A 24,602-nucleotide genomic window follows, 5' to 3' on the forward strand; every position below is an offset into this window, starting at 1 on the left:
TTATCTTATCATATATATATATATATATATATATATATATATATAGAGAGAGAGAGAGAGAGAGAGAGAGCAAGAAATCGATAGTATTGATCATTAAAAATATATATATATATATATATATATTTTTTTTTTTAAATGATCAATACTATCGATTTATTTCTCTCTCTATCTATTTATCCATCTATGTATATATGCATCTATATATGTGATTCTGAGAACAAAAACAAACCCATCAACAATCGACCTGAAGCCGAGCCTGGCTTTTATTTTGACACGGTCACGTGACTTTGTGCTTGTAGTTCATTCGGGCGCTCCGTGAAGCTAGACGCAGTTCCTGACCGGTCCCCGCTCTCCCGTCTCTGTCAAAATAAAGGTGAGTGAAGCTTTAACGCAAAGGCATAATGACTGAATCCCGATGCTTTAAGCTTCAATACAAAGCTCAGAGCTGGTAATTCAATAAACGCGGGGCTAAGACTGCTACTGAACTACTGACTGTCCCTGTAATCTGTCCCTTGTCGTCTCGGTTCGTCTTCCTCTGGAGATGGACTTGTTATTCAAAAAGGAGAGTCTGTAGCCACTGTCTTTAGTTGTAACAATAATATATTTTATTGCAATCGAAAGAACAGTGTGGAGAGAGTCTGCCAATTCTGGGTGCCCTTCGGTCTCTCTCTCCCCGACTTAGGAATACCTTGAGTTTTTATACCTTATTTCACGCCACATTCTGTTGGAATGTTGCCATATATGGAATGTTTACATTTCATCCATAGGGAACAGCCATTAGCTCCCCCATTACCTAAGTGGTCCATGGCCACTTCTGGACAGCGTTTAACTCACTGACACGTCTGCCCAACGGGATGTCCAAATCTAAACAGCATCTTATGTCTGTTCAATTTGTGTATATTTGGTCAAGAAACGGGACCCCCTTTCTTTTCTACATCTGCAAAGTCAATGAATATACTACACCCTGTAATACATGAAAGTAGTATAAAAGTTTGGTTTGGTTAGATGTAGGTTTTGTTTTTTTTGAGTATTGCAGATAAATATACATAGATAGACAAACAGATAGATAGCTACATAGATAACTTCATATATCTATATTATTATATTACTATATATATTAAATATAATTAATTAATAGACATACACAACAATTTACAGTATCCCCGGATCAGAACATGTAAGGCCCTCGAATAAACAGATTTAACAGATATATTAAACAGATTTCCTGAGCAATTTAGACCAATATATGCCTATTTACGGGACCGCGGGGACTTTTATTTTGACAGACCTGAGCTCGCAGCAGGAAGCGCTCCAGTGCTGGGGCAGCCGTTAGACCGGAGCGGCCTGTTGCTGAAACACCCGGGGTGTTTACACCGCTCTCCTCCAAACCCTACATGGCTCCTACACGGAGACTGCTGGTGAGCTTCTCCTACTGGAGTCCTCTCTTTAAGGCTGGCCTGTGTTTATAACGCTGGCTGCTGTAGATAGTAGTAGTAATAACTGCGTAATAACGGAGTAATAACGGCGTAATAACTGCGTAATAACTGCGTAATAACGGCGTTACTAACTAGCTACAACTAATCCCAGCCCAGCTCGCCTAAACAGGCCAGTCTCGCCTTTTCTGATGAATTTGATGAGTTCCAGCCCTGCTTTGGTGGCACTGCTGATCCATGCTGTGCTGAGGAGTTCAGCAGGACCCCCCATCCCCCCCCCCCCCCCAACACCTCAGTGGTTTAAGAGTTTAAGCCTAAGACTAAGACTGAGTGTGGCCTTAGGCTGCCCCCCGCCTTCCTCTCTCCGCCTCTTTTGGGAACCTGCCTAAACGAAATTTTCTCCCCTTTGTGTTCCACAGCTGGGTCTGGCCCACGATGGTGACTCCTCCTGAACATGGGCTCTGTGGACGTCCCTCTGTCTCCAGAATCGACCGTCACCTCGCTGCTGGCCAGCTCGGGACGCCTGAAGAGCTCCCTGCACCCGGAGCCGGTCCCAACCATCAAATACAAGGACAGGAACTATGAATCGGCCACAGAGGCGCTGGACGCCTACATCGCAGACTTCCAGAGGAGCCTGCAGGTCTCGGAGGCTTCCGTGGGGCGGCTGGAGCTTCCCAGAGGGCTGGCCACACCTTTGCCGCGCCGGTCGGGACGCCGGAACAGAGATGGTGTGGTTTGTGGTTGTGTATTTTGAAAAGTGAGGTACTGGAGGCCTTGTGTAGGGTGTAGGGTCAGGGATTTGAGGGATGTGCCTTCGGACGGATTGGGCATCATATCGCCCAGAGCTGTATGTTATACATCACATGCCCACAATGGAGGGTATGCACGTGACGCCTCCCCGAAAACACGAACCCGGGAAAGGGTGTCCCAGCGTCACTGCATACCCTCGACTCCCATATCCCGTGCAGCCTTACAAGCCCAGAGCTAGGCATTGGGTAGAGGCATGGTGGATGCCTGACCTTTAGCTTCCTCAGCTTTACACTGGAGCTCCGTGAGTATTGTAGCCAACAAGAATAGGAAGCTATGTACACCAGTTAGCATGGTGCTAACTGCAGGCCTGCATCCAAAATACAGACCTTTTGATGATACACCATACTAGCGATGTCCCCGTTCGGTCCTGGTAGCTTGATGCTGAATGGCGGCCTATACCCGTCCGATGCCAGTCTGATCTTTGTGTTTGTGCCAGTAGATAATTTCTTAAATATTCCTAAATTCTTAAATATTAATTTCATTCGAATTTAATTTAATTTAATTTAATTTTAGATTAATTTTACTTCATTGTGAATATTAGTCCTAGTTTCTACAGCTTTTTAAATATTAATTTCATTTTAATTTTATTTTATTTTAGGTGAATTTTACTTTATTGTGGATATTAGTCCTAGTTTCTACAGCTTTTTAAATATTAATTTCATTTTAATTTAATTTTATTTTAGGTGAATTTTACTTCATTGTGGATATTAGTCCTAGTTTCTACAGCTTTTAAAATATTACTTTCATTAGAATTTTATTTTAGATTAATTTTACTTCATTGTGGATATTAGTCCTAGTTTCTACTGCTTTTTAAATATTAATTTCATTTTAATTTAATTGTATTTTAGGTGAATTTTACTTCATTGTGGATATTAGTCCTAGTTTCTACTGCTTTTTAAATATTACTTTCATTAGAATTTTATTTTAGGTGAATTTTACTTCATTGTGGATATTAGTCCTAGTTTCTACAGCTTTTTAAATATTAATTTCATTTTAATTAAATTTTATTTTAGGTGAATTTTACTTCATTGTGGATATTAGTCCTAGTTTCTACTGCTTTTTAAATATTACTTTCATTAGAATTTTATTTTAGGTGAATTTTACTTCATTGTGGATATTAGTCCTAGTTTCTACTGCTTTTTAAATATTAATTTCATTTTAATTTAATTGTATTTTAGGTGAATTTTACTTCATTGTGGATATTAGTCCTAGTTTCTACAGCTTTTTAAATATTACTTTCATTAGAATTTTATTTTAGATTAATTTTACTTAATTGTAAATATTAGTTCTAGTTTCTACAACTTTTAAAATATTACTTTCATTAGAATTTTATTTTAGATTAATTTTACTTCATTGTGAATATTAGTCCTAGTTTCTACAGCTTTTTAAATAGAAATTTTGTTAGACCTTTTATAAGAACAATTTTTTCCACATATGTTAAATGTTAGAATTTACTTAATCTTCATTTTAGACTAATTGTATTAAAACTTTTTTATATTATTTTTACAACTTTGTAAATATTAATTTTATTTAAACTTGATTTTTAAGATGATTTCTGTTAGAATTTCACTTTAGACTCATTGTATTATAACATTAATCTGGACATATTTATATATTTATAAATTTGCAGCTTTTTAAATATTACATTTTAAAAATATTATTAATTGTATTAGAACTTTATTTTAGATTTATTTGATTAGAACTTAAATGTGGATATTAATGTTATTTGAACCTAATTCTTGGTATTATTTTTTACAGCTTAAAAAATTTTAACTTAATTTTTAAGATTATTTTTGTTAGCATTACATTTTAGATTTTTTATATATTATTTCTTACAGCTTTTTGAATATTAATGCTATTAGAACTTAATTGTAGATACATTTGATTAGAATGTCATTGCAGATATTATTTTACGGCTTCAATTTGAATATTAATGTTATTAATATCATTATGGATACTTTTTTACATCTTCATTTTTGTTGTTTGTTGACCTCCGATGTGTAATAACTATGGGTGAATTCAATATTTATTTATATATTCTGTTTAGTGCTGGATTAGAGCCAAAGAAAGGTTTCCCAGTTTTTCTGCCAGTATGACAGGCTGGCTCCAGGGTTAGATCACCTCCAGCCACCAGAGGGAGACAGTGGGTGTTTTCTAGAGCCAATCAAGCTCAACGTCTGGGCGAAGGGCCTCATAAGGGCAGAGAAGACACCAATTGGTGGCCGGAGGAGGCCTAACCCTGGAGCTAGCCCTTACACAGCCATAATTCAAGAAATACCTCAGGGTGGAAGTGTTTCCCCACATGGTTTAAGCAGCGTTAGCAAAAGCGGTAGAGAACGTCCACATTGCAGCTCTTCACTGCTGCAGGCTGGGAATAATGTCTGTTACCAGGGTCTAAAGGACGCCAGAACACAGCGAAGAAAACAAAGGATCGGAACTGGATCAGGCTTAAAATAGCAGGTACCCGATCCATTAAAACATGCCGGAATCTGCGCCAATACGGTCTGCTGGAACGCCGCTTTTACCGCTGTGCAGTGACCAAATGAGCCTCGGGTTCTAGATAACAGTGAGTCCGATACAGTGTCAAGCAAATCTGTTAGAGGCTACCGATCACCTCCCCACAGTTTCAGAAGAGTGTGTGATAGGTTATCAGTGCAGTTAGCGCCGTGCTAATCGGTGTACGTAAGCTTCCATGGCTTGTTAGCTATATTTTGCTAATTTTTGACTGCTTTTGTTTGGATTGTGTTCCCGTTGCAGTGCTGAAAGAAAGCTTGACCGAAAAAGAGCTGGACTTTCTGAAGCTTCCAGTCGGCCCCAAGCACAGAGACTCCGACCGCCTCAGCATGACCACCGACGACCTCCTGCTGCTGCCGTCCGACGGCTCACTTCCTGTGACCCGCACCTCGGCCTTCCTCTCCCAGTCGGGAAGGTACGCTCTGGGCCGCAGCGCTAACTCCAGCTTCTGGTCTCGTTCAAGGCCCGGCGGCACTCCGCAAACTTCCCTCCATCACCCCGCGGCACAAAGGAACCCTCACCGAGCGAGAGCCTCAGGGCAAGAGAGGCCGCTGCGTGTGGACGACTTGCTGCTGAGCAGCTCGAGAGTCCTGTCCACAAAGACGGACCCTCCAGGCTCCCTGGCGTCCCACCACCTGCCTAGATGGATTACCAGTCGCAAGTCAGAAATGGACTTTTCCGGGGTGACCAGCATTCCAGACCTGAAGTATCCCCTCTGGCTCAGGGAATGTGACATTCCAACAGGAACCAGCGCAGGAACCAGCGCTCCAACCGTCCCCCGCTGGGTCAGCGAGCTGGAAAAGAACGCTGATGAGGGTCAGCAGAACCCTGTCAATCACAAAAAGGGTCCTAGTGGAGGTGGCAGTGACCAGGCCACACTCAGGGAGCTGAGGCTGCAGTTTGCAGAGACGCTGGCATCAGCCGAAAGCAGCGAAGGCAGAGGGGCCGTGTATGACAACGGGGAACCGTTCCGAGGTGCGTGAGCTCCGGTTCTGTAGAGTAACAACTCTGTACTCTACTGCGCAGAACAATCACTGCACATTAATCACTGCTGTTATTTTATGTAGGCTATAAATTAAGCATACAGGGTTGTTACATATTATAATAGAATATATTCAGTAAACAGAGAAATTCACTTTAGAATTTAGTATAATGTCTCATGATTTGATTACAACTTAAAATATGTTTATAAATTATGATATATCAATCTAGAGATCATTTGTTTACAGATTCTTAAATATTAATTTCATTAGAATTTTATTTTAGATTAATTTTATTTTATTGTGGATATTAGGCCTAGTTTCCACAGCTTTTTAAATATAAATTTGATTAGACCTTTTGTTACTTTGTTTACCTTGTTTATTAGAACTTTCCCAGCTTCAGACGTTAAATGTTAGAACTTCATTCTAGACATTAAGCTTATTAGAATTTGATTATGAATAATGATCTTTACATCTCCATTTTAGATCAATTTTATTAGAACTAAATATTTAAAAAAAAACTTAAATTATTTAAATATAAATAACTTTGTAAATTTGAATGTTATTTAAACTTCATTTTTAAGATTTATTTTGTTCTTGTATTATAAAATCCTTGTATTATCTTATATATATATATATTATATAATTAATACATTCATTCATTTACAGCTTTTTACACAACTTAAAAGTAGATATTAATGTTCTTTAATCTTCATTTTAGATATGTTCATTCTTGGTTTTCGTTTTTACAGCTTTTTAAATATTAATGCTATTTTGACGTAATGCTTAAGATTCTTTTGTTAGCATTATATTTTAGATTATATTTTACAGCTTTTTAAATATTTTGTTATTAGAACTTTATTTTAGATAACTTTTATTAGTATGTCATTCCAAAGAAGTTTCACATCTTCAATTTGGATATTTATGCTATTAGAACTTCATTCTGGATCTTATTCTTCATTTTATACAAAATTGATTATTTACACTTGGTATTAGATGATATTGGTATTACTCTTGGTAAAATTATTTTTAATATATTTTTTAAGCTTTTTAAATATTAATGGTATTTAAACTGTATTTTTAATGTATTTTTGTTAGAATTTCATTTGACATTTATTATATTATGACTGAAGTTTTACAGCTTTTTAAATCTAAATTTTATTAGAACTTTATATTAGATGAAATGTTATTAGAACTTCTTTCTGGGTAGTACAGAATGTTTACGTAATTTTCTGTAATTACTGTCCTCACTATTTAAAAAAACTGAAAACTGTCTTTTTTTTTTTGACTTGCCGCCTTTCATGAAGGTGTAAAGATATTTCCCACATTTTTCAAGGTTTAATTTCCTAATATGCTTTTGTGAATGTGGCCTGAATGAGTTCTTCACTGAATCTCATTGGGTTGGATGCTGCCCAAGCCCACCCACTGACTGACTGCATGTCCTTCCACAGGCGACAGGATTGGCTCTCTGATCCAGAGGGCGGAGCAGGTGTTGAAATCCCCCTCTCTCGGTCTGGGTTGTACAGCCGAGGAGCCGCACGGCAGTCCAGGAGGCACAGAGGAGCTTCTGGAGGCCGACCACTCATGGGAAAATCCTCCGGTGACATTGTGAGCAAGTGACAGTTTCCATGTTCTACGAATTAGCACTTTCTCAGTCCAGCTTGGAGCTAGATCAGTTTTCCCAGAGAAAGCCCAGAAGCTCCCACCAGTGTTACATACTGGATTATAATCATTACTACCACAACTGTAAAACGTTTTATACATATAAAAAGATATAAAAAAGGTTTATATCATACATTTGTTATGAAAAAAAGCTATATATATATATATATATGATAATACAAGGAATCTAAAGTGAAGTTCTAACAAAATAAACTGTACGAAGTCATAACTGGAGTGATTTTAATCCAGTATGAATCTGTCGTGTGTATTTGTTTTTGTTCAATATATAGTGCAGTGGTTTCAATCCAGTATGAATCTGCAGTAGTAACTGTGAAGTAATTCTACTCCAGTATGAATCTGGCATGTGCATATAGTTTTACAGTCTTCTCCAGTGTGAACCAGTGTGGGTATAGTTTGTACACACACAGTTTTTACTGACAGTACTATCTGTGGGGATTCATACTGGATTAAAGTCACTGTACAACTGTTACCGTCTGACTGTAAAAACTATACACACTCGTGGCAGATTCATACTGGAGTAGAACCACTCCAAACTTTCTACTGTCAGAAACTACACACACAGCAGATTCATACTGGACTGCAGTGCAGCGATTATTCATACTGGATTGACAGTCTTTTTAAAATGTATTTATTTTTACAGGATTGGTTTATAATAATAGTGTGTTGTTTTCACAGTCAATAACATACTGGATTAAACCTCTGCACTGTCCACACACACACACCCATTGCAGATTCATACTGGACAGCTCCAGCTGGGCTTTACACTTGGACTGAAATGACCAACTCTGTCTGGAAAGGAAGCAGAGATTTACTTCATTTTTTGTGTTTTACATTTTCACCTGCAGTAAGTCTCCTGTTCCAGTAGGGGAGCCAGAGGACGAGCTAACCACTGATGAGTCTCAGAGGGATGCAACAGAGAAGGTAAGCAGATTGGGCGCAATGTTGGACAGATTTCTCTGCGTCTTGGCGGAGCTTCGTGCCGCGGGAGTTTAACCCACCTGTGCACCTCAGTCCATAGGCTCCTCGTCTGGCTACAGCAGTAGGAAACACCATGGTCCCGTTGAGGCCTTAAAGCAGATGCTGTTCAGCCTTCAGGCCGTGGAGCAGAAGGTGACGCAGCAGAAAGACGCCGGGCCACAGAGCTTTGCTAGCGGGGCTAACCTTCCAAACCTGCCAACACAGGTGGAGGACCAGGAGCTTAAGAAGGTACGAGTGTAATGATGATACAAAGGCTAAATGCGGTAACTGCAGTTTGCCATCAGGAGCCGGAGTCAGAGAGGGCACAATTGGCCATGCTCTCTCTCTCTCCCCTCGGCACTCTTGAGCGATGTTGGCCGGCACAGGCGTCTGTTAGCCGGTGCTGCGAAGCTGGGGGTCCAACACTTTTCTTAGATCGAGTCGGCTGCAGGTCGAAAAGAGGGACGGCGTCTGGCTTTGCACGTATGGGAGGACGTCCTTACCCTCCTAGTCTGGGGAGCATTGCTAGGTTAGATGTCAGTCTCCGAAATTTGGGTAATAAATTTCTGAAGAAAAAAAATGGTAACACTCTTGGTGTAGTTACTGCCTTTGGCCTTCGTGGGGCAGCATACAGTTGACTATAATGCTACACAGCTCACCTGTCGTCGTTTTTGCAGTTTCCGCAACCAGATACCGAAGGTTATGATTCGGCTCCTGGCGGGCAGTCATTACAGAGGTCAGTGTATGGCTTGGACTCACCTCAGCGCATTAGCTCTGGCCGTCTCTCACTGCTGCAGCAGAGCTGTATTCTCTGTTTGCTGATCTTCTGTTTGGTTCTGGTTTACATGTAGAGCTCTGCATCACCTCGGGAGACTGAAAAGCCTCGTGGACGAAATGAATGAGAGAAAGACCCGAGAACTGCAGCCGATGGGGAAATGAAGGACAGAGCTAGCTCCCATTGCTCAGACTCGGCAGACGTTCCTGGGTTGAAGCTTGAATTCCTCTTCAGGTGGCAGGTGGTGTTGCAGAGCAGATGATTCCCCACCACTGAAATCGGCCCAACCCTGCAAGAAAGTACAATCCCAAGACCTTATTATTGTATCTGCTCCACAAGAAGCACAACACTGCTAATTAAATGTTTGTCTTGTTTACTTTACTGCAACCTGAGTGCCTTGTGAGCTCGTAAGCACACAGTGTGTGTTTCTTATACTAATAAATTTGAACATACTATCCTAAAAGTCTTCTGTCATGTCGTTCGGTGGTGATAAGATCGTTTTTTATTCTCCAAAATCTATGGAAATCCAACAGAAATTACGAATAATAAATTACACATAATTTTCTACAAAACGGGAAACTCTCCCAGTTTTATAAATTTTTGAGTGCATTGTTTCCTAATTTGTGACACATTATTTTATTTAAAAAAGCTAATTTAAATGCTTTGTGACAAAACCATCAAAACATTTTTTTTTTGATCATATTTTAATAATTATTTAAAATGTAGAATAAAATACTACCCCACGCTTTTATGTTTGACACCCAGGTTTAATAACAGTATAGCACTCAAACGTCAGGCTGTCAGAAAGGTACGCACGGGACTTTTATTATGAAGCGCAGGTAAGGCATCATTGCGTTGTCAACAGGACCCCGAGTGACTTAGCACCAGCACTTGTGCCTGAGTGAAAAGGTTTGTAGGTCTCTCTCTTTCTCTCTCAAACGTGATCTACTCTCAGCTCGGAGGAGGGCTGGTGCGCTGTCCTCGTCGGGTGGTGAAATCAGTGTAAACCTAGAAAGCGTTACTTTATCGCCCAAGTCTTAAAGTGTGTGAGTTGCGCTGCAGAGGCGGAGAGCCAGCCGCAGTGCTAGCGCTAGCTCAGCAGCTGCAGACCAGCGGTTCCAGGGCGTGTTTGCCTCTTATTAAAGCTCACTAAAGCCTCCTAAACCACCTCAGCTAACCAGCCAAGATGTCTGTTGTTTTTATTATTAACTGTCATTTAGCGAACGACAGGTTAGCTCGCTTGTTAGCTACGTAGCTAAAGGATGCCTGTCTAAGCAGGTTTTTTTTTTTTTGTTAGATATTTAATTAATATTTAATATTTAAAAGGTCTAGTTATATTAATTTGTAGAATTACGAATAAATGTAAATGGAGTAATGCATAAAAAAAAAATAAATAAATAAATAAATATATATATATATATATATATATATATATTTTTTTTAATGCATTACTCCATTTACATTTATTCGTAATTCTACAAATTAATATAACTAGACCTTTTAAATATTAAAAAAAAAAAAAATTTTAAAGGTTATAGGTTATATATATATATCTCGCTATTTTACGTTAGCTAGCTAAATCGTTTGGGGTACAAATTTGCTTAAAAAGGGTTGTTTGGGTTCTAGCTCATAGTTTCTATAGGGAAACTCTACAACTAATAAATACCACCTTAACAACAAAAAGCCCTTATAGTCGCTTATAACGTGGCTATATTTAATCCGATGGTTAGGTTCCCTAAGACTGCGGGTCAGTTTGAGCACTACGCGCTCTCCTGTGATTGGTTGGCGTCAGTAAGCCCACCCCCTGTTGACGTAGGCACCACGTGTAGTCATGTGGGCCCTGTGTTGTGGTTCATGTAGGGTTATGAGAGGCCTTTGTTGTAGCTGTGTGAGCGCTACGCTGTGGTCGTGTGAGCGCTAGGTTGGAGTCGTGGTCAGGTGAGCGCTAGATTGTAGTCGTGGTCAGGTGAGCGCTATGTCGTAGTCGTGGTCAGGTGAGCGCTAGGTTGTAGTCGTGGTCAGGTGAGCGCTAGGTTGTAGTCGTGGTCAGGTGAGCGCTAGGTTGTGGTCGTGGTCAGGTGAGCGCTAGGTTGTGGTCGTGGTCAGGTGAGCGCTAGATTGTAGTCGTGGTCAGGTGAGCGCTAGGTTGTAGTCGTGGTCAGGTGAGCGCTAGATTGTTGTCGTGGTCAGGTGAGCGCTAGGTTGTAGTCGTGGTCAGGTGAGCGCTAGATTGTAGTCGTGGTCAGGTGAGCGCTAGGTTGGAGTCGTGGTCAGGTGAGCGCTAGGTTGTAGTCGTGGTCAGGTGAGCGCTAGGTTGTGGTCGTGGTCAGGTGAGCGCTAGGTTGTGGTCGTGGTCAGGTGAGCGCTAGGTTGTAGTCGTGGTCAGGTGAGCGCTAGGTTGTAGTCGTGGTCAGGTGAGCGCTAGATTGTAGTCGTGGTCAGGTGAGCGCTAGGTTGGAGTCGTGGTCAGGTGAGCGCTAGGTTGTTGTCGAGGTCAGGTGAGCGCTAGATTGTAGTCGTGGTCAGGTGAGCGCTAGGTTGTAGTCGTGGTCAGGTGAGCGCTAGATTGTAGTCGTGGTCAGGTGAGCGCTATGTCGTAGTCGTGGTCAGGTGAGCGCTATGTCGTAGTCATGTGAGCGCTAGATTGTAGTCGTAGTCAGGTGAGCGCTAGATTGTAGTCGTGGTCAGGTGAGCGCTAGGTTGTAGTCGTGGTCAGGTGAGCGCTAGATTGTAGTCGTGGTCAGGTGAGCGCTAGGTTGTAGTCGTGGTCAGGTGAGCGCTAGATTGTTGTCGTGGTCAGGTGAGCGCTAGATTGTAGTCGTGGTCAGGTGAGCGCTAGATTGTAGTCGTGGTCAGGTGAGCGCTATGTCGTAGTCGTGGTCAGGTGAGCGCTAGGTTGTAGTCGTGGTCAGGTGAGCGCTAGGTTGGAGTTGTGGTCAGGTGAGCGCTAGATTGTTGTCGTGGTCAGGTGAGCGCTAGATTGTAGTCGTAGTCAGGTGAGCGCTAGATTGTAGTCGTGGTCAGGTGAGCGCTAGATTGTATTCGTGGTCAGGTGAGCGCTACATTGGAGTCGTAGTCGCATGAACGCTACGTTGTAGTCATGTGAGCGCTAGATTGTAGTCGTGGTCAGGTGAGCGCTAGGTTGTAGTCGTGGTCAGGTGAGCGCTAGGTTGGAGTCGTGGTCAGGTGAGCGCTAGGTTGTAGTCGTGGTCAGGTGAGCGCTAGGTTGTAGTCGTGGTCAGGTGAGCGCTAGATTGTAGTCGTGGTCAGGTGAGCGCTATGTCGTAGTCGTGGTCAGGTGAGCGCTATGTCGTAGTCATGTGAGCGCTAGATTGTAGTCGTGGTCAGGTGAGCGCTAGATTGTAGTCGTGGTCAGGTGAGCGCTAGGTTGTAGTCGTGGTCAGGTGAGCGCTAGATTGTAGTCGTGGTCAGGTGAGCGCTAGGTTGTAGTCGTGGTCAGGTGAGCGCTAGATTGTATTCGTGGTCAGGTGAGCGCTACATTGGAGTCGTAGTCGCATGAACGCTACGTTGTAGTCATGTGAGCGCTAGATTGTAGTCGTGGTCAGGTGAGCGCTAGGTTGTAGTCGTGGTCAGGTGAACGCTAGATTGTAGTCGTGGTCAGGGGAGCGCTAGATTGTAGTCGTGGTCAGGGGAGCGCTAGGTTGTAGTCGTGGTCAGGTGAGCGCTAGATTGTATTCGTGGTCAGGTGAGCGCTACATTGGAGTCGTAGTCGCATGAATGCTACGTTGTAGTCATGTGAGCGCTAGATTGTAGTCGTGGTCAGGTGAGTGCTACGTCGTAGTTGTGGTCAGGTGAGCGCTATGTCGTAGTCGTGGTCAGGTGAGCGCTACGTTGTAGTCGTGGTCAGGTGAGCGCTAGGTTGAAGTCATGTGAGCGCTACGTTGTAGTCGTGGTCAAGTGAGCGCTATGTTGAAGTCATGTGAGCGCTACGTTGTAGTCGTGGTCATGTGAACGCTACGTTGTAGTCGTGGTCATGTGAGCGATATGTCGTATGTCGTAGTCATGTAAACGCTCCGTTGTAGTCGTGGTCATGTGAGCGATATGTCGTAGTCATGTAAACGTTACGTTGTAGTCATGTAAACGTTACGTTGTAGTCATGTGAGCACTTCGTTGTAGTCATGGTCATGTGAGCGATATGTCCTAGTCATGTAAACGCTACGTTGTAGTCATGTGAGCGCTACGTTGTAGTCGTGGTCATGTGAGCGCTATGTTGTAGTCATGTAAACGCTACGTTGTAGTCATGTGAGCGCTACGTTGTAGTCGTGGTCATGTGAGCGCTATGTTGTAGTCATGTGAGCGCTACGTTGTAGTCGTGGTCATGTGAGCTCTATGTCATAGTCATGTGAGTGCTACGTTGTAGTCATGTGAGTGCTAGATTGTAGTCGTGGTCAGGTGAGCGCTAGGTTGTAGTCGTGGTCAGGTGAGCGCTAGATTGTTGTCGTGGTCAGGTGAGTGCTAGATTGTAGTCGTGGTCAGGTGAGCGCTATGTCGTAGTCGTGGTCAGGTGAGCGCTATGTCGTAGTCGTGGTCAGGTGAGCGCTAGGTTGTAGTCGTGGTCAGGTGAGCGCTAGGTTGTAGTCGTGGTCAGGTGAGCGCTAGGTTGTAGTCGTGGTCATGTGAGCGCTAGATTGTAGTCGTGGTCAGGTGAGCGCTAGGTTGTAGTCGTGGTCAGGTGAGCGCTAGATTGTTGTCGTGGTCAGGTGAGTGCTAGATTGTAGTCGTGGTCAGGTGAGCGCTATGTCGTAGTCGTGGTCAGGTGAGCGCTATGTCGTAGTCGTGGTCAGGTGAGCGCTAGGTTGTAGTCGTGGTCAGGTGAGCGCTAGGTTGTAGTCGTGGTCAGGTGAGCGCTAGGTTGTAGTCGTGGTCAGGTGAGCGCTAGGTTGGAGTTGTGGTCAGGTGAGCGCTAGATTGTTGTCGTGGTCAGGTGAGCGCTAGATCGTAGTCGTGGTCAGGTGAGCGCTAGGTTGTAGTCGTGGTCAGGTGAGCGCTAGATCGTAGTCGTGGTCAGGTGAGCGCTATGTCGTAGTCGTGGTCAGGTGAGCGCTATGTCGTAGTCGTGGTCAGGTGAGCGCTAGGTTGGAGTCGTGGTCAGGTGAGCGCTAGGTTGTAGTCGTGGTCAGGTGAGCGCTAGATTGTAGTCGTAGTCAGGTGAGCGCTAGATTGTAGTCGTGGTCAGGTGAGCGCTAGGTTGTAGTCGTGGTCAGGTGAGCGCTATGTCGTAGTCGTGGTCAGGTGAGCGCTATGTCGTAGTCATGTGAGCGCTAGATTGTAGTCGTGGTCAGGTGAGCGCTATGCCGTAGTTGTGGTCAGGTGAGCTCAATGTCGTGGTCATGTGAGCGCTAGATTGTAGTCGTGGTCATGTGAGCGCTAGATTGTAGTCATGGTCAGGTGAGCGCTAGGTTGTAGTCTTGGTCATGTGAGCGCTATGTCGTCATGTGAGCGCTAGATTGTAGTCGTGGTCAGGTGAGTGCTACGTTGTAGTCGTAGTCATGTGAGTGATATGTCGTAGTCATGTAAATGTTACGTTGTAGTCATGTGAGCGCTACGTTGTAGTCGTGGTCAAGTGAGCGCTATGTTGAAGTCATGTGAGCGCTACGTTGTAGTCGTGGTCATGTGAACGCTACGTTGTAGTCGTGGTCATGTGAGCGATATGTCGTATGTCGTAGTCATGTAAACTCTCCGTTGTAGTCGTGGTCATGTGAGCGATATGTCGTAGTCATGTAAACGTTACGTTGTAGTCATGTGAGCACTTCGTTGTAGTCATGGTCATGTGAGCGATATGTCCTAGTCATGTAAACGCTACGTTGTAGTCATGTGAGCGCTACGTTGTAGTCGTGGTCATGTGAGCGCTATGTTGTAGTCATGTAAACGCTACGTTGTAGTCATGTGAGCGCTACGTTGTAGTCGTGGTCATGTGAGCGCTATGTTGTAGTCATGTGAGCGCTACGTTGTAGTCGTGGTCATGTGAGCTCTATGTCGTAGTCATGTGAGTGCTACGTTGTAGTCATGTGAGTGCTACGTTGTAGTCGTGGTCATGTGAGCGCTATGTCGTAGTCATGTGAGCGCTAGATTGTAGTCGTGGTCAGGTGAGCGCTATGTCGTAGTTGTGGTCAGGTGAGCGATATGTCGTAGTCATGTAAACGTTACGTTGTAGTCATGTAAACGTTACGTTGTAGTCATGTGAGCACTTCGTTGTAGTCATGGTCATGTGAGCGATATGTCGTAGTCATGTAAACGCTACGTTGTAGTCATGTGAGCGCTACGTTGTAGTCGTGGTCATGTGAGTGCTATGTTGTAGTCATGTAAACGCTACGTTGTAGTCATGTGAGCGCTACGTTGTAGTTCTAGAGTTCTAGAGGTTTTAGACGAAACAGCGTCTCATAGCACGGTGGCGCTCGTCTTAAACTACGGCACACCTCAAAACCGCTGGTCTGAAACTGCTGGTCTAGCGCTGCGGCTCTCTCTCCGGCCCTGCAGATGGAAGCATCTCCAGTTCCATAGCAAAGCCAAATGCTAAAACAGGCGTCCAGGTTGAAGCCTGTTGGACCTGAACGTACTAATGTCATTAAAAGCTCTGAGATAATCTAAATCCATTCTAGAAATGTTCATCAGTCTGACGTGGGCGATGTTCTACACTCTCAAGCCTTTTCATGTTCAACATCCCGTCAGATGCCGCTATCCAGTAAGGAGAAATCGGCCCGATTCAGGGAGCGCATTAAAAAGGACCCAGAGGCATGGGAAGCTCACCTCGCGAAACGAAAAGAGAGGTAATGCGTCTGGATCGACCCGAACGCACGTCTGGCTTAATAAAGTTTCGAATTTTGCAGTTATCGCCGTGTCTCGTGTTTTCTAGTTACGAGCGGAGGAAGAGAGAGGGGAGAATTGGGAGACCCCTCATTAGCCAGCTGTCCAGAACTGAAAAGGAAAAAGTGAGGCAGCAGTGGAAGCAATACCAGAGAAAGTACAGGGAGAGGAAAAAAGCTACGGAGGAATCATTAAGGAATCTTGACTCAGCGGCTACAGCTCCAGTAGAACTCCCTCCCAACGCTGATGGACAGAATGCTCGAATCAGTGTAGATGTCCGGCAGCCTGACGTCAGGAGGTCCGGCGAGCCTCCTGTAAATGGAACTCTGGCGATACACCGGGTCTTCTCCACCGAACCAGGGAACATCACGTACTGGGAGGTCTCCTGCTCCTGCACCAGACCACACATCTGCCAACATCACAAAACCACAGCGGTCAACTCCAGGACAGACAGACCCTCAGCCGGTGTCCAAGACGGGACCGATCTGAATAAGTTCATCTTGGTGAAATATGAAGGTCAGCCGCTCGTGGGACAGGTTCTCCAGATAAACGGTGAAGAGGTTGAGGTGTGCCATATTTAGCGCACCTAAAGGAGGACAGTGGACGTCTACCAGTGTTTTCAGATGTTTCCAGATGCCTTCCTTGGACTTCGATCCATCTGTACTTAGTTATTTGTTCATTAAGTTGCAGGTCAGGGTGGGTTTCCGTAGCCTACCCGGAATGAATAACCCCTAGATTGGACGACAGTTTTGATATCGGATCAATTGGATAATAATCAGATTTTTCTTTTGATTAAATTCTTATTTTTCCGCCCACTTCCTGGCGACTAACGCGTCTGCTCTGTTCGATTAGGCTTGTACACAGCTTTGTGATTGGATGTACCCTTTCTCCAACTCCAGAGATCAGACTGTTGTCTCCTTAGTAATGAATGGGGTGCAAACATTTGTGCAAATACACCAGTAACACCCAACCAACCGCATGGGGTACCAGAGTAACCACTTGGCAACAGGCCTCCACTACATCTACAAATGTTTGTGGACACCCCTGCTAATGAATGCATTCAGCTACTTTACGTTGAACCCATTGCTGACACAGATCTAGTCTAGACCTTGTAGAGAAGTACTGCCAATAGAATAGGACTCTCTGCAGGAGGAGATAAACATGAACCTATTGGCACCATGCTGCCTTGGGCTAGAGGGGTATAAAGCCCCTCTGGTTCTCTGGAATGATGACTCAAAGGTGCTCCAGCCGGTACTTTTGGAATGAGTCGGGGAATGAGCTCTTGTCGCCTTTGTTCCTGGACAGGAGAGACAGTTACTCCAACAACAGCAGGATGCATTCAGAAGAAACCATGAATGAGCAGGTGTCCAAATACTTTTGTCCATATAGTATATCTTGCAGCCACTTACTAACGCCACAGCAACCAACTGGGATACAATAGCAAGCATCTAGCATTTACCTAGTGAACCGTCTCATCCTAGTGACCGCCTAGCAACTGCCTGAAGCTGGGAACCACTCAATTTGGGCAACCATTCTGTATGTTTTTTCAGTAAATGCACTTTTTTGTAGATACTCTATAGTGTTAGATTCCAGCTGCTATGAATTTAATGTATTAAAGTGTTTGAATATTTTTGGATACTTTTTTTGGATCAAAAAGTGTATCAAACTAAAATGTAATTGTTGATTTCAGCCACACTCCAGTGCGGTGTGTCCACTTTTTTTTTTTTAAATAAATAAAAGTGCAATTATTCACCACACTTCGTGTCATTACTACTCCAAAGTCTCTTGATGCAGAGCTTCAAGTACAGCTCTGACCCACCACCCTGCAAGATCCTCAGAAGACGAGTGTCCAGGCTTTCTTTCTGTCCTGCACCGAAGTGGTGAAACAAACTTCCCCTGGGTTTCCGAATGGCAGAGTCGCTCGTTGCCTTCAAATGCAGACTGAAGACCCTCCTCGTCTTAACTGGGGGAACTGCAGAAAGGCACACATTTCAGCTGGTGCCACCCCTGGCAAGTTGCCACACTAAGGAACTTCCTACACTGCCCATGCCAGGAACCATCACTGATTGCAGGGAAGGGTCACAGGGCCATGGTCAAATTTACAAATGTAAACAAATGTAAAAATAATACTCTTGAACCCAACAGGCATGAGTATTGGGCGGGGGGGGGGGGGGGTCATAGTGATGCTAGGAACCATCACTGACTGACTGCAGGGAATGGTCACTGAACTGCTGGCTTGGTGGAAATGCTTGTAACTTCACGCTCAAACAGAGGACCTTGTTTGTGTGCTTTCCCAGTATTTACATAAGAACTAATGATTGCCAGTCATCCCAATGATTACATAATCTTGCGAGAATTACTCACCGTGTCCTATTTTCATGGAGCAAAGTGCAGCATCCTACATTACACTACAGTACGTATCTAAACATGCACAAGCCTCCGACTGCCCAGGTTCTCGAGGTACCCTGTAAATAACAGTGTATATATAAGTTAGTATGAATAAATGATACCAAGACAACCATATACACCATTAATGTTGGACACGGATGAACCAGAGAGGGTGAAGGGGCCTTGCTCAAGGGCCCAACAGCAGAAGCTTGCTGAGCCCGGGTATTGAACCTACAACCCTCTAACCGCTGAGAGACATATGAAATACAGAAATCTTATGTCCAGAAAGGTGAGATGAGATGAGTTGATGTCCATAACAACTTTTAAAAGTGACAAATCGCATCTCCAGGCTGAAAACTGAACAAAGAAATGGCCACAAAAACCCTAAACGTAGTTCATTAGGTGTCCTACTACATAACACTGACATGCCTGTTATTGAGCTGGATATTAAGAAATGTCTGCGGTAAAGTAATCTGAGTTTTATGGTGTAGTCGTATTGTTTGTGTGTTGGAACCTTACAGGGAGCCAACTATGCCGGACTACGAAACATACTCCTGTCCGTACCACTGTTCAGAAAGGCGCTAGGCTAAATAGGTGACTTGCCCAGAGGTAGACAACCTCACACTCCAGATGTACGGCGCTCTAAGATTTAGACAAATGTCTGGAGGATGAGGGATGAAGCTATCCCAGCCTGCCCATTTGTGAGGCTCCCACTGGATATGGTGAACTGAATGCATGCACCAGGCCTGTTATTAAAATGTTATGTTATTAATCGTATCAATATTTTACCCCAATTCTTTATCATTGCAGAATTTATGGCACTGCTTTTGGCACCCTCTCATTTACTTTCACATTTAAGACTTTTAGCAGACACTCTTCTCCAAAGCGACTTAGCAAAGTGAGTCACTGTGTACTCAGAAAAAAACCCTTAGCTAGTTTGAATAGACTAGGATCCACAAGATCCCTCTAAGCTTAGATACCACTAAATACAGAGGTCAGTATGGAGACCATAATACTCAGCACAACACTTCACCCAAGTAATTTTGGAAGAAGTGGGTCTTCAGTCTGGGTGTTTGAAGATAGTGAGCGTTGGACTCCCAGGCGAAGTTCGTTCCACCACTTCGGTGCTGGACAGAAAAAAGCCTGGACGCTCCAGGGTATGGAGCTTGGGCTGTTACCTGGGGCTTGGGCCTTGTGCTGGGGCTTAGATATGATCATGCTGAGGGTATGGAGCTGGGGCTTGGGCCTTGGGCTGGGGCTTAGATATGATCATGCTGAGGGTATGGAGCTGGGGCTTGGGCCTTTGGCTGGGGCTTGGGCCTTGGGCTGGGGCTTAGATATGATCATGCTGAGGGTATGGAGCTGGGGCTTGGGCTGGGGCTTGGGCTGGGCCTTGGGCTGGGGCTTAGATATGATCATGCTGAGGGTATGGAGATGAGGCTTTGGCCGGGGGTCCTGGGCTTTTGCCTGGGTCCTGGGCTTTGGTCCTTGTTCTGAGGATTCCACTTCCTCCACTTCCACAACCTCCACCCCACCTCACCCCTGCTACCTTACGGATCTTAAAGAATGTCGGGTCAAGCCGAGCCCATACTTGCAGCAGGAAGGGCTCTTGGTGCAGATCAGGCTTTTGACCATTCTTGGCTTTGTAGGCCAGCGTCAGGGTTTTGAATCAGATGGGAGCTGCTCCTAACAACAGCTGAACGTAACCACTGTGCCTTGGTACCGTATCAGTTTAAATGCATATATGAAGGAGTTCTCAGCAGAGCAGCTTCATCCTGTCCAAATCAGCCAGCAAGAGTGTTTGTGTGTGTGCACTCTTGACGTGACTCTCAAAACAAGAACAACATGGTTGGGAAATCGCCACAGAGGTCCTGCCAGGAAGGGCAATGGGACAGCTGGAACATGTGCTACACTCAGGAGCTGTCAGAGTCCTGACCTGATATAAAGCAGCTTCGGGTTTGGGCTCTTCACACAGCTCTTCTAGACCCACAGTGACAGGGTGGAACGAGGACAGAAGGGAAAAGGAAATCCACAAGACTTCTCTTTGAGGATCCACTGAGGCAGCACCAATCATGCATCAGCTGGTTTACATCACAGTGACTCTGCTTCTGGTCTCGTTTGGATCCTACGCTAGAGGACAGAGGCCCATTAAGACAACACTCACCGTTCCTAATGGTGCCCCCTGGGGTGAATGGTCCCAGAAAGAAATGTGCCCAAAGGGCTATTACGCTGCAGGCTTCAGTCTTAAGGTAAGTCTGATCCTTTTAAGGCAAGCTCTGATTTTGTCCACCAGGGGGCTCTGTAAACCTGGCCTAGAGGAAATATTACTGACAAAATTAACAAACAGGTCAAATGTTTTAAAGAATTTGTTCAGTAAAAAAAAAATGTACATAAATGTACTGTAAGAAGCTCAACAACAAGCTAGACAAAACTAGACAAACTCAATAAGTGTCAAAATAATTGTAATTATTTTTAGGATTTATGAATTTTCTCAATTTGTAGATTTTTTTTAAGACTGTCAATCGATGAAAACATTATGAATTAATTGTGCAATTCGCTGCTATTAATCACAATCGCATTTTCCTGCTCAAAACAAAAATAAGCAATATTATAGTATTATTATAAATTATAAAAAAAAATATTTTATTTACCTTTTATTTAACCAGGTCGGTCCCGTTGAGACAGAATGACTTCATCTTCATTTCCGAGGGAAGCCTGGCCTAGCCTAAAACATCAGTTTCAACATTTGAAACAGACAATTCACAACCTTTTACAACATAAAACACAAATGAAACAAACAGTAAAATATACAGAATACAATCTGGTTGAATCAATGGGGTTGAATAACAAAACTTTCACACAAAGCAAAAGCAGAAGCGACAAGAGACTGATTCCAGGTTCCTCATAAGATTTCTGAACGTTCCAAGAGAAATAAGTTAACACTAATTAAGCCATGTTCATCTCCACTACTGCGTTCTTTCTTTACTGGCTTCCTGTAGCTGCTGCCTGCATCAGATTCAAAACCTGATGGTGATTAGACTCTACAGTAAACAGTGATGTGCTTGCAGGTCGAGTACGCCATCGATGGAGATGACACAGCCTTGAATGGAATTCGCCTTCACTGTGTTAACACGCCCTTAGGCAGATCACATTATTCAGTCTACACCACGGCAACATCTGGCACAGGAAGGTGAGTGGCTTAGAAATGAAATGATCCTCCTACCTTCATTCTTGATTTCATTTCATCTTCATGAATAAAGGTTCAGCATTCTTGACCAACCTGCAACTCATAGTTGGACAAATTTCAGTTTGGGCTGATTCTTACCACAAAGATCCCCTCATTAAAAAAATAAATGTTTACCGAAATGTACATAGCGTTCCTCAAGAACCTGCAGTTGTAGACTTGTGTATATTTAGCATTAAGATATCACACTCTTAATAAAGGGTTTGTCAAGAGGTTCTGTAGAGAGCCACATGTCAACAAGAAATTAAAGGCGATTCCCAGACATTTGAAGCAATTTAGAAATTCTGGCTGTTTTGAAATCCCAGATTTTCTAAGTCCCAATAGATGTGGACACTCTATTTAATGGACCTTTTAAAATATGGTTCTATATAGCAGAAAAAAGTGTCAAAAGGTCTTTTTTGATATCTGATGCTTTCCTTGCTTTCAATAGATGGGCATTAGTAAGCTTTAACAATCAACTGATCAATGTGAAAGAGCAAGTAGCATCAGTTGGTTTAGTGTAGTGGGTAATTGTGGTAGACTAGGGTTTAGTTCCTTGGCTGGACAAGCCCACCACACTAGACTTCACCAATAATAGTCCTTGGACAAGTACTAGCACTATCGTACTGTGAAGGCCTAAGAAAGTGAGATCAGTGTGATCGGCTTAGTGGCTGACGTTGGTTGAGTCAAGTCCTGGGCTTGTATATAGCACATGATGGTAATTGTGGCATGCTGGATATACTGTATAATAGTATGTGGAGCAGAACATGCTGTAGATGCTGTTTGAATTTGATGCAACACTCCCTTTGTTTGTGCACTTTTACCAGCTGGGGTACATGGACAAATATTAAATGGTGCCAGACTGGGATGCTGAAGAACTTCCAGCTACTGGTCGAGCCCCCTCAAGGAAACGGTGACGATACGGCTGCCAACAACATAAAGTAAAGGCCGTCATTTCAGATTCATGAATGACTCTCACTGACTCTCTGATCTCATCTCGTAATCTGATCATTTTCTGGACGTTGTATCTCCACCAGGTTCCAATGCACCGGAGGGGAGGAGCTTACCGGTGCCGGCACGAACTGGGGTAGCTGGGGCGGCTGGAGCAAGTGGTGCACAGAAACAGGGATCTGTGGCATCCAGACGAAAATAGAGGGGCCGCAAGGGTCAGGAGACGACACCTCTCTCAACGACGTCCGTTTCTTCTGCTGCGCTTGAAGTACGAAGACATTTAGCTCAGCTGAAGAGCTTTAATGTCTGTGGTTTTTAAGATAGTGAAGGCCTGCTGTTATCAAACCGCCCTACATGTGTCCACAAAAAGATGTTTATTAATTAATAATATGAATAAGAGGCAGTTTAAATAAATATGCTTTGTTAAAATGTGTCTATGGGTAGTTTCTAGAATCGGCAGCATGAGATATCAATAACAACAACATATATATATATATACAGTGAGTCCAAGAAGTATTTGATCCCTTGCTGATTTTCTTCGTTGGCCCACTAATAAAGACATGATCATTCTATACTTTTAATGGTAGATGTATTCTTACATGGAGAGACAGAATATTAAAAAGAAAATCCAGAAAATAAATCTAAGGAATATATATTAATTGATTTGTATTTCATGGAGTGAAATAAGTATTTGATCCCTTAGTATTCATTAGCAGTTCTGGCTTTTACAGACCAGTTAGACACTCCCAATCAACTTGTTACCTGACCTGAAGCCACCTGTTCTCACTAATCACTTGTGTGAAAAACACCTGTCCACAGAATCAGACAGATCACACAGATTTCAAGTCTCCAACATGGGTAAAACCAAAGAGCTGTCACAGGACCTCAGAGTCAGAATTGTTGACCTTCACAAAGCTGGAATGGGCTACAAAAAGATTAGTAAGGTGTTGGATGTGAAAGTAACAACTATTGGTGCAATTATCAGAAAGTTTAAAGAGTATAACATGACAATCAACAGACCTCAGCCCGGTGCTCCAAAGAAGATTTCGCCTCGTGGGGTGGCAATGATGCTGAGAACAGTCAGAAATCGTCCTGCAACCACTCGGCAGGAGTTAGCAAATGACCTGAAGGCAGCTGGGACCACAGTTTGCAAGGAAACAATTGGCAACACTTTGCGCAACAATGGATTCACATCCTGCAGTGCCCGAAAGGTACCCCTGCTGAAGAGAGCACATGTGGAGGCGCGCCTCAAGTATGCCAATGATCATTTGAAAGATGAACCAAGTTATTGGGAGAAGGTTTTGTGGTCAGACGAGACCAAAATTGAACTTTTTGGCCTCAACTCCACCCGCCATGTGTGGAGGAAGAAAAATGCTGCCTATGACCCCAAGAACACTGTGCCCACCGTCAAGCATGGAGGTGGAAGCATAATGTTTTGGGGGTGTTTCTCTGCCAAGGGTACAGGGCTACTTCACCGCATCACTGGGAAGATGGATGGAGCCATGTACCGCACAATCCTGAGGGACAACCTCCTCCCCTCTGCCAGGGATCTGAAAATGGGCCGTGGTTGGGTCTTCCAACATGATAACGACCCTAAACATACAGCAAAGGCAACAAAGGATTGGCTCAAGAAAAATCACATTAAGGTCATGGAGTGGCCCAGCCAGTCGCCAGACCTCAATCCGATCGAAAATCTATGGAGGGAGCTGAAGGTCAGAGTTGCCAAGCGACAGCCCACCAACCTTCATGATTTAGAGAGGATCTGCAAAGAAGAGTGGGCCAAAATTCCCCCTGGTGTGTGTGCTAAACTTGTGGTTAACTACAACAAACGTCTCACCGCTGTGCTTGCAAACAAAGGCTTTGCCACTAAGTATTGAGTGTGTTTGGCAAGAGGGATCAAATACTTATTTTCCTCATTGAAATACAAATTAATTAAAATATATTCTTTAAAATTATATTCTGAATTTTTGTCTTGATATTCTGTCTCTCCATGTTAGAATATATCTACCATTAAAAGTGCAGAAGGATAGTGTCTTTATTAGTGGGCAAACAAAGAAAATCAG

At 43.6% G+C, this 24,602-nt stretch overlaps 3 protein-coding genes across 3 annotated transcripts; all 3 read left to right on the top strand.

Moving 5' to 3' along the window:
* Nucleotides 1–1,309: 1,309 nt before the first annotated feature.
* On the top strand, nt 1,310–9,615 carry c18h18orf54 (chromosome 18 C18orf54 homolog). The gene is made up of 8 exons (XM_072661846.1): nt 1,310–1,418; nt 1,853–2,161; nt 5,001–5,732; nt 7,189–7,345; nt 8,266–8,341; nt 8,432–8,626; nt 9,055–9,113; nt 9,229–9,615. Exons 2-8 carry the CDS (start codon nt 1,888–1,890, stop codon nt 9,314–9,316), a joined length of 1,581 nt encoding a protein of 526 aa, XP_072517947.1. The 5' UTR covers nt 1,310–1,418; nt 1,853–1,887; the 3' UTR covers nt 9,317–9,615.
* Nucleotides 9,616–10,014: 399 nt separating this feature from the next.
* On the top strand, nt 10,015–17,730 carry LOC140539267 (uncharacterized). The gene is made up of 3 exons (XM_072661936.1): nt 10,015–10,061; nt 15,843–15,940; nt 16,027–17,730. The coding sequence occupies exons 2-3, from the start codon at nt 15,843–15,845 to the stop codon at nt 16,556–16,558; spliced, it is 630 nt and encodes a 209-aa protein (XP_072518037.1). The 5' UTR covers nt 10,015–10,061; the 3' UTR covers nt 16,559–17,730.
* Nucleotides 17,731–20,344: 2,614 nt separating this feature from the next.
* On the top strand, nt 20,345–22,968 carry LOC140538988 (vitelline membrane outer layer protein 1 homolog). Its single transcript, XM_072661568.1, has 4 exons — nt 20,345–20,614; nt 21,434–21,555; nt 22,416–22,529; nt 22,626–22,968. Exons 1-4 carry the CDS (start codon nt 20,438–20,440, stop codon nt 22,804–22,806), a joined length of 594 nt encoding a protein of 197 aa, XP_072517669.1. The 5' UTR covers nt 20,345–20,437; the 3' UTR covers nt 22,807–22,968.
* The last annotated feature ends 1,634 nt before the right edge of the window (nt 22,969–24,602 follow it).

The sequence above is a fragment of the Salminus brasiliensis genome, chromosome 18 (assembly GCF_030463535.1).
Source record: "Salminus brasiliensis chromosome 18, fSalBra1.hap2, whole genome shotgun sequence".
In the NCBI taxonomy this organism is placed as follows: Eukaryota; Metazoa; Chordata; class Actinopteri; order Characiformes; family Bryconidae; genus Salminus; species Salminus brasiliensis.

Coding starts and splice junctions, on each gene's coding strand:
- LOC140538988 (XM_072661568.1), top strand. CDS start 20,438: ATGCATCAGCTGGTTTACATCACAGTGACTCTGCTTCTGGTCTCGTTT. Junction 21,556..22,415: donor GCAACATCTGGCACAGGAAG/GTGAGTGGCTTA, acceptor CACTTTTACCAG/CTGGGGTACATGGACAAATA. Junction 22,530..22,625: donor ACGGCTGCCAACAACATAAA/GTAAAGGCCGTC, acceptor TATCTCCACCAG/GTTCCAATGCACCGGAGGGG.
- c18h18orf54 (XM_072661846.1), top strand. CDS start 1,888: ATGGGCTCTGTGGACGTCCCTCTGTCTCCAGAATCGACCGTCACCTCG. Junction 2,162..5,000: donor GGGACGCCGGAACAGAGATG/GTGTGGTTTGTG, acceptor TTCCCGTTGCAG/TGCTGAAAGAAAGCTTGACC. Junction 8,342..8,431: donor AGAGGGATGCAACAGAGAAG/GTAAGCAGATTG, acceptor TGTGCACCTCAG/TCCATAGGCTCCTCGTCTGG.
- LOC140539267 (XM_072661936.1), top strand. CDS start 15,843: ATGCCGCTATCCAGTAAGGAGAAATCGGCCCGATTCAGGGAGCGCATT. Junction 15,941..16,026: donor CTCGCGAAACGAAAAGAGAG/GTAATGCGTCTG, acceptor CGTGTTTTCTAG/TTACGAGCGGAGGAAGAGAG.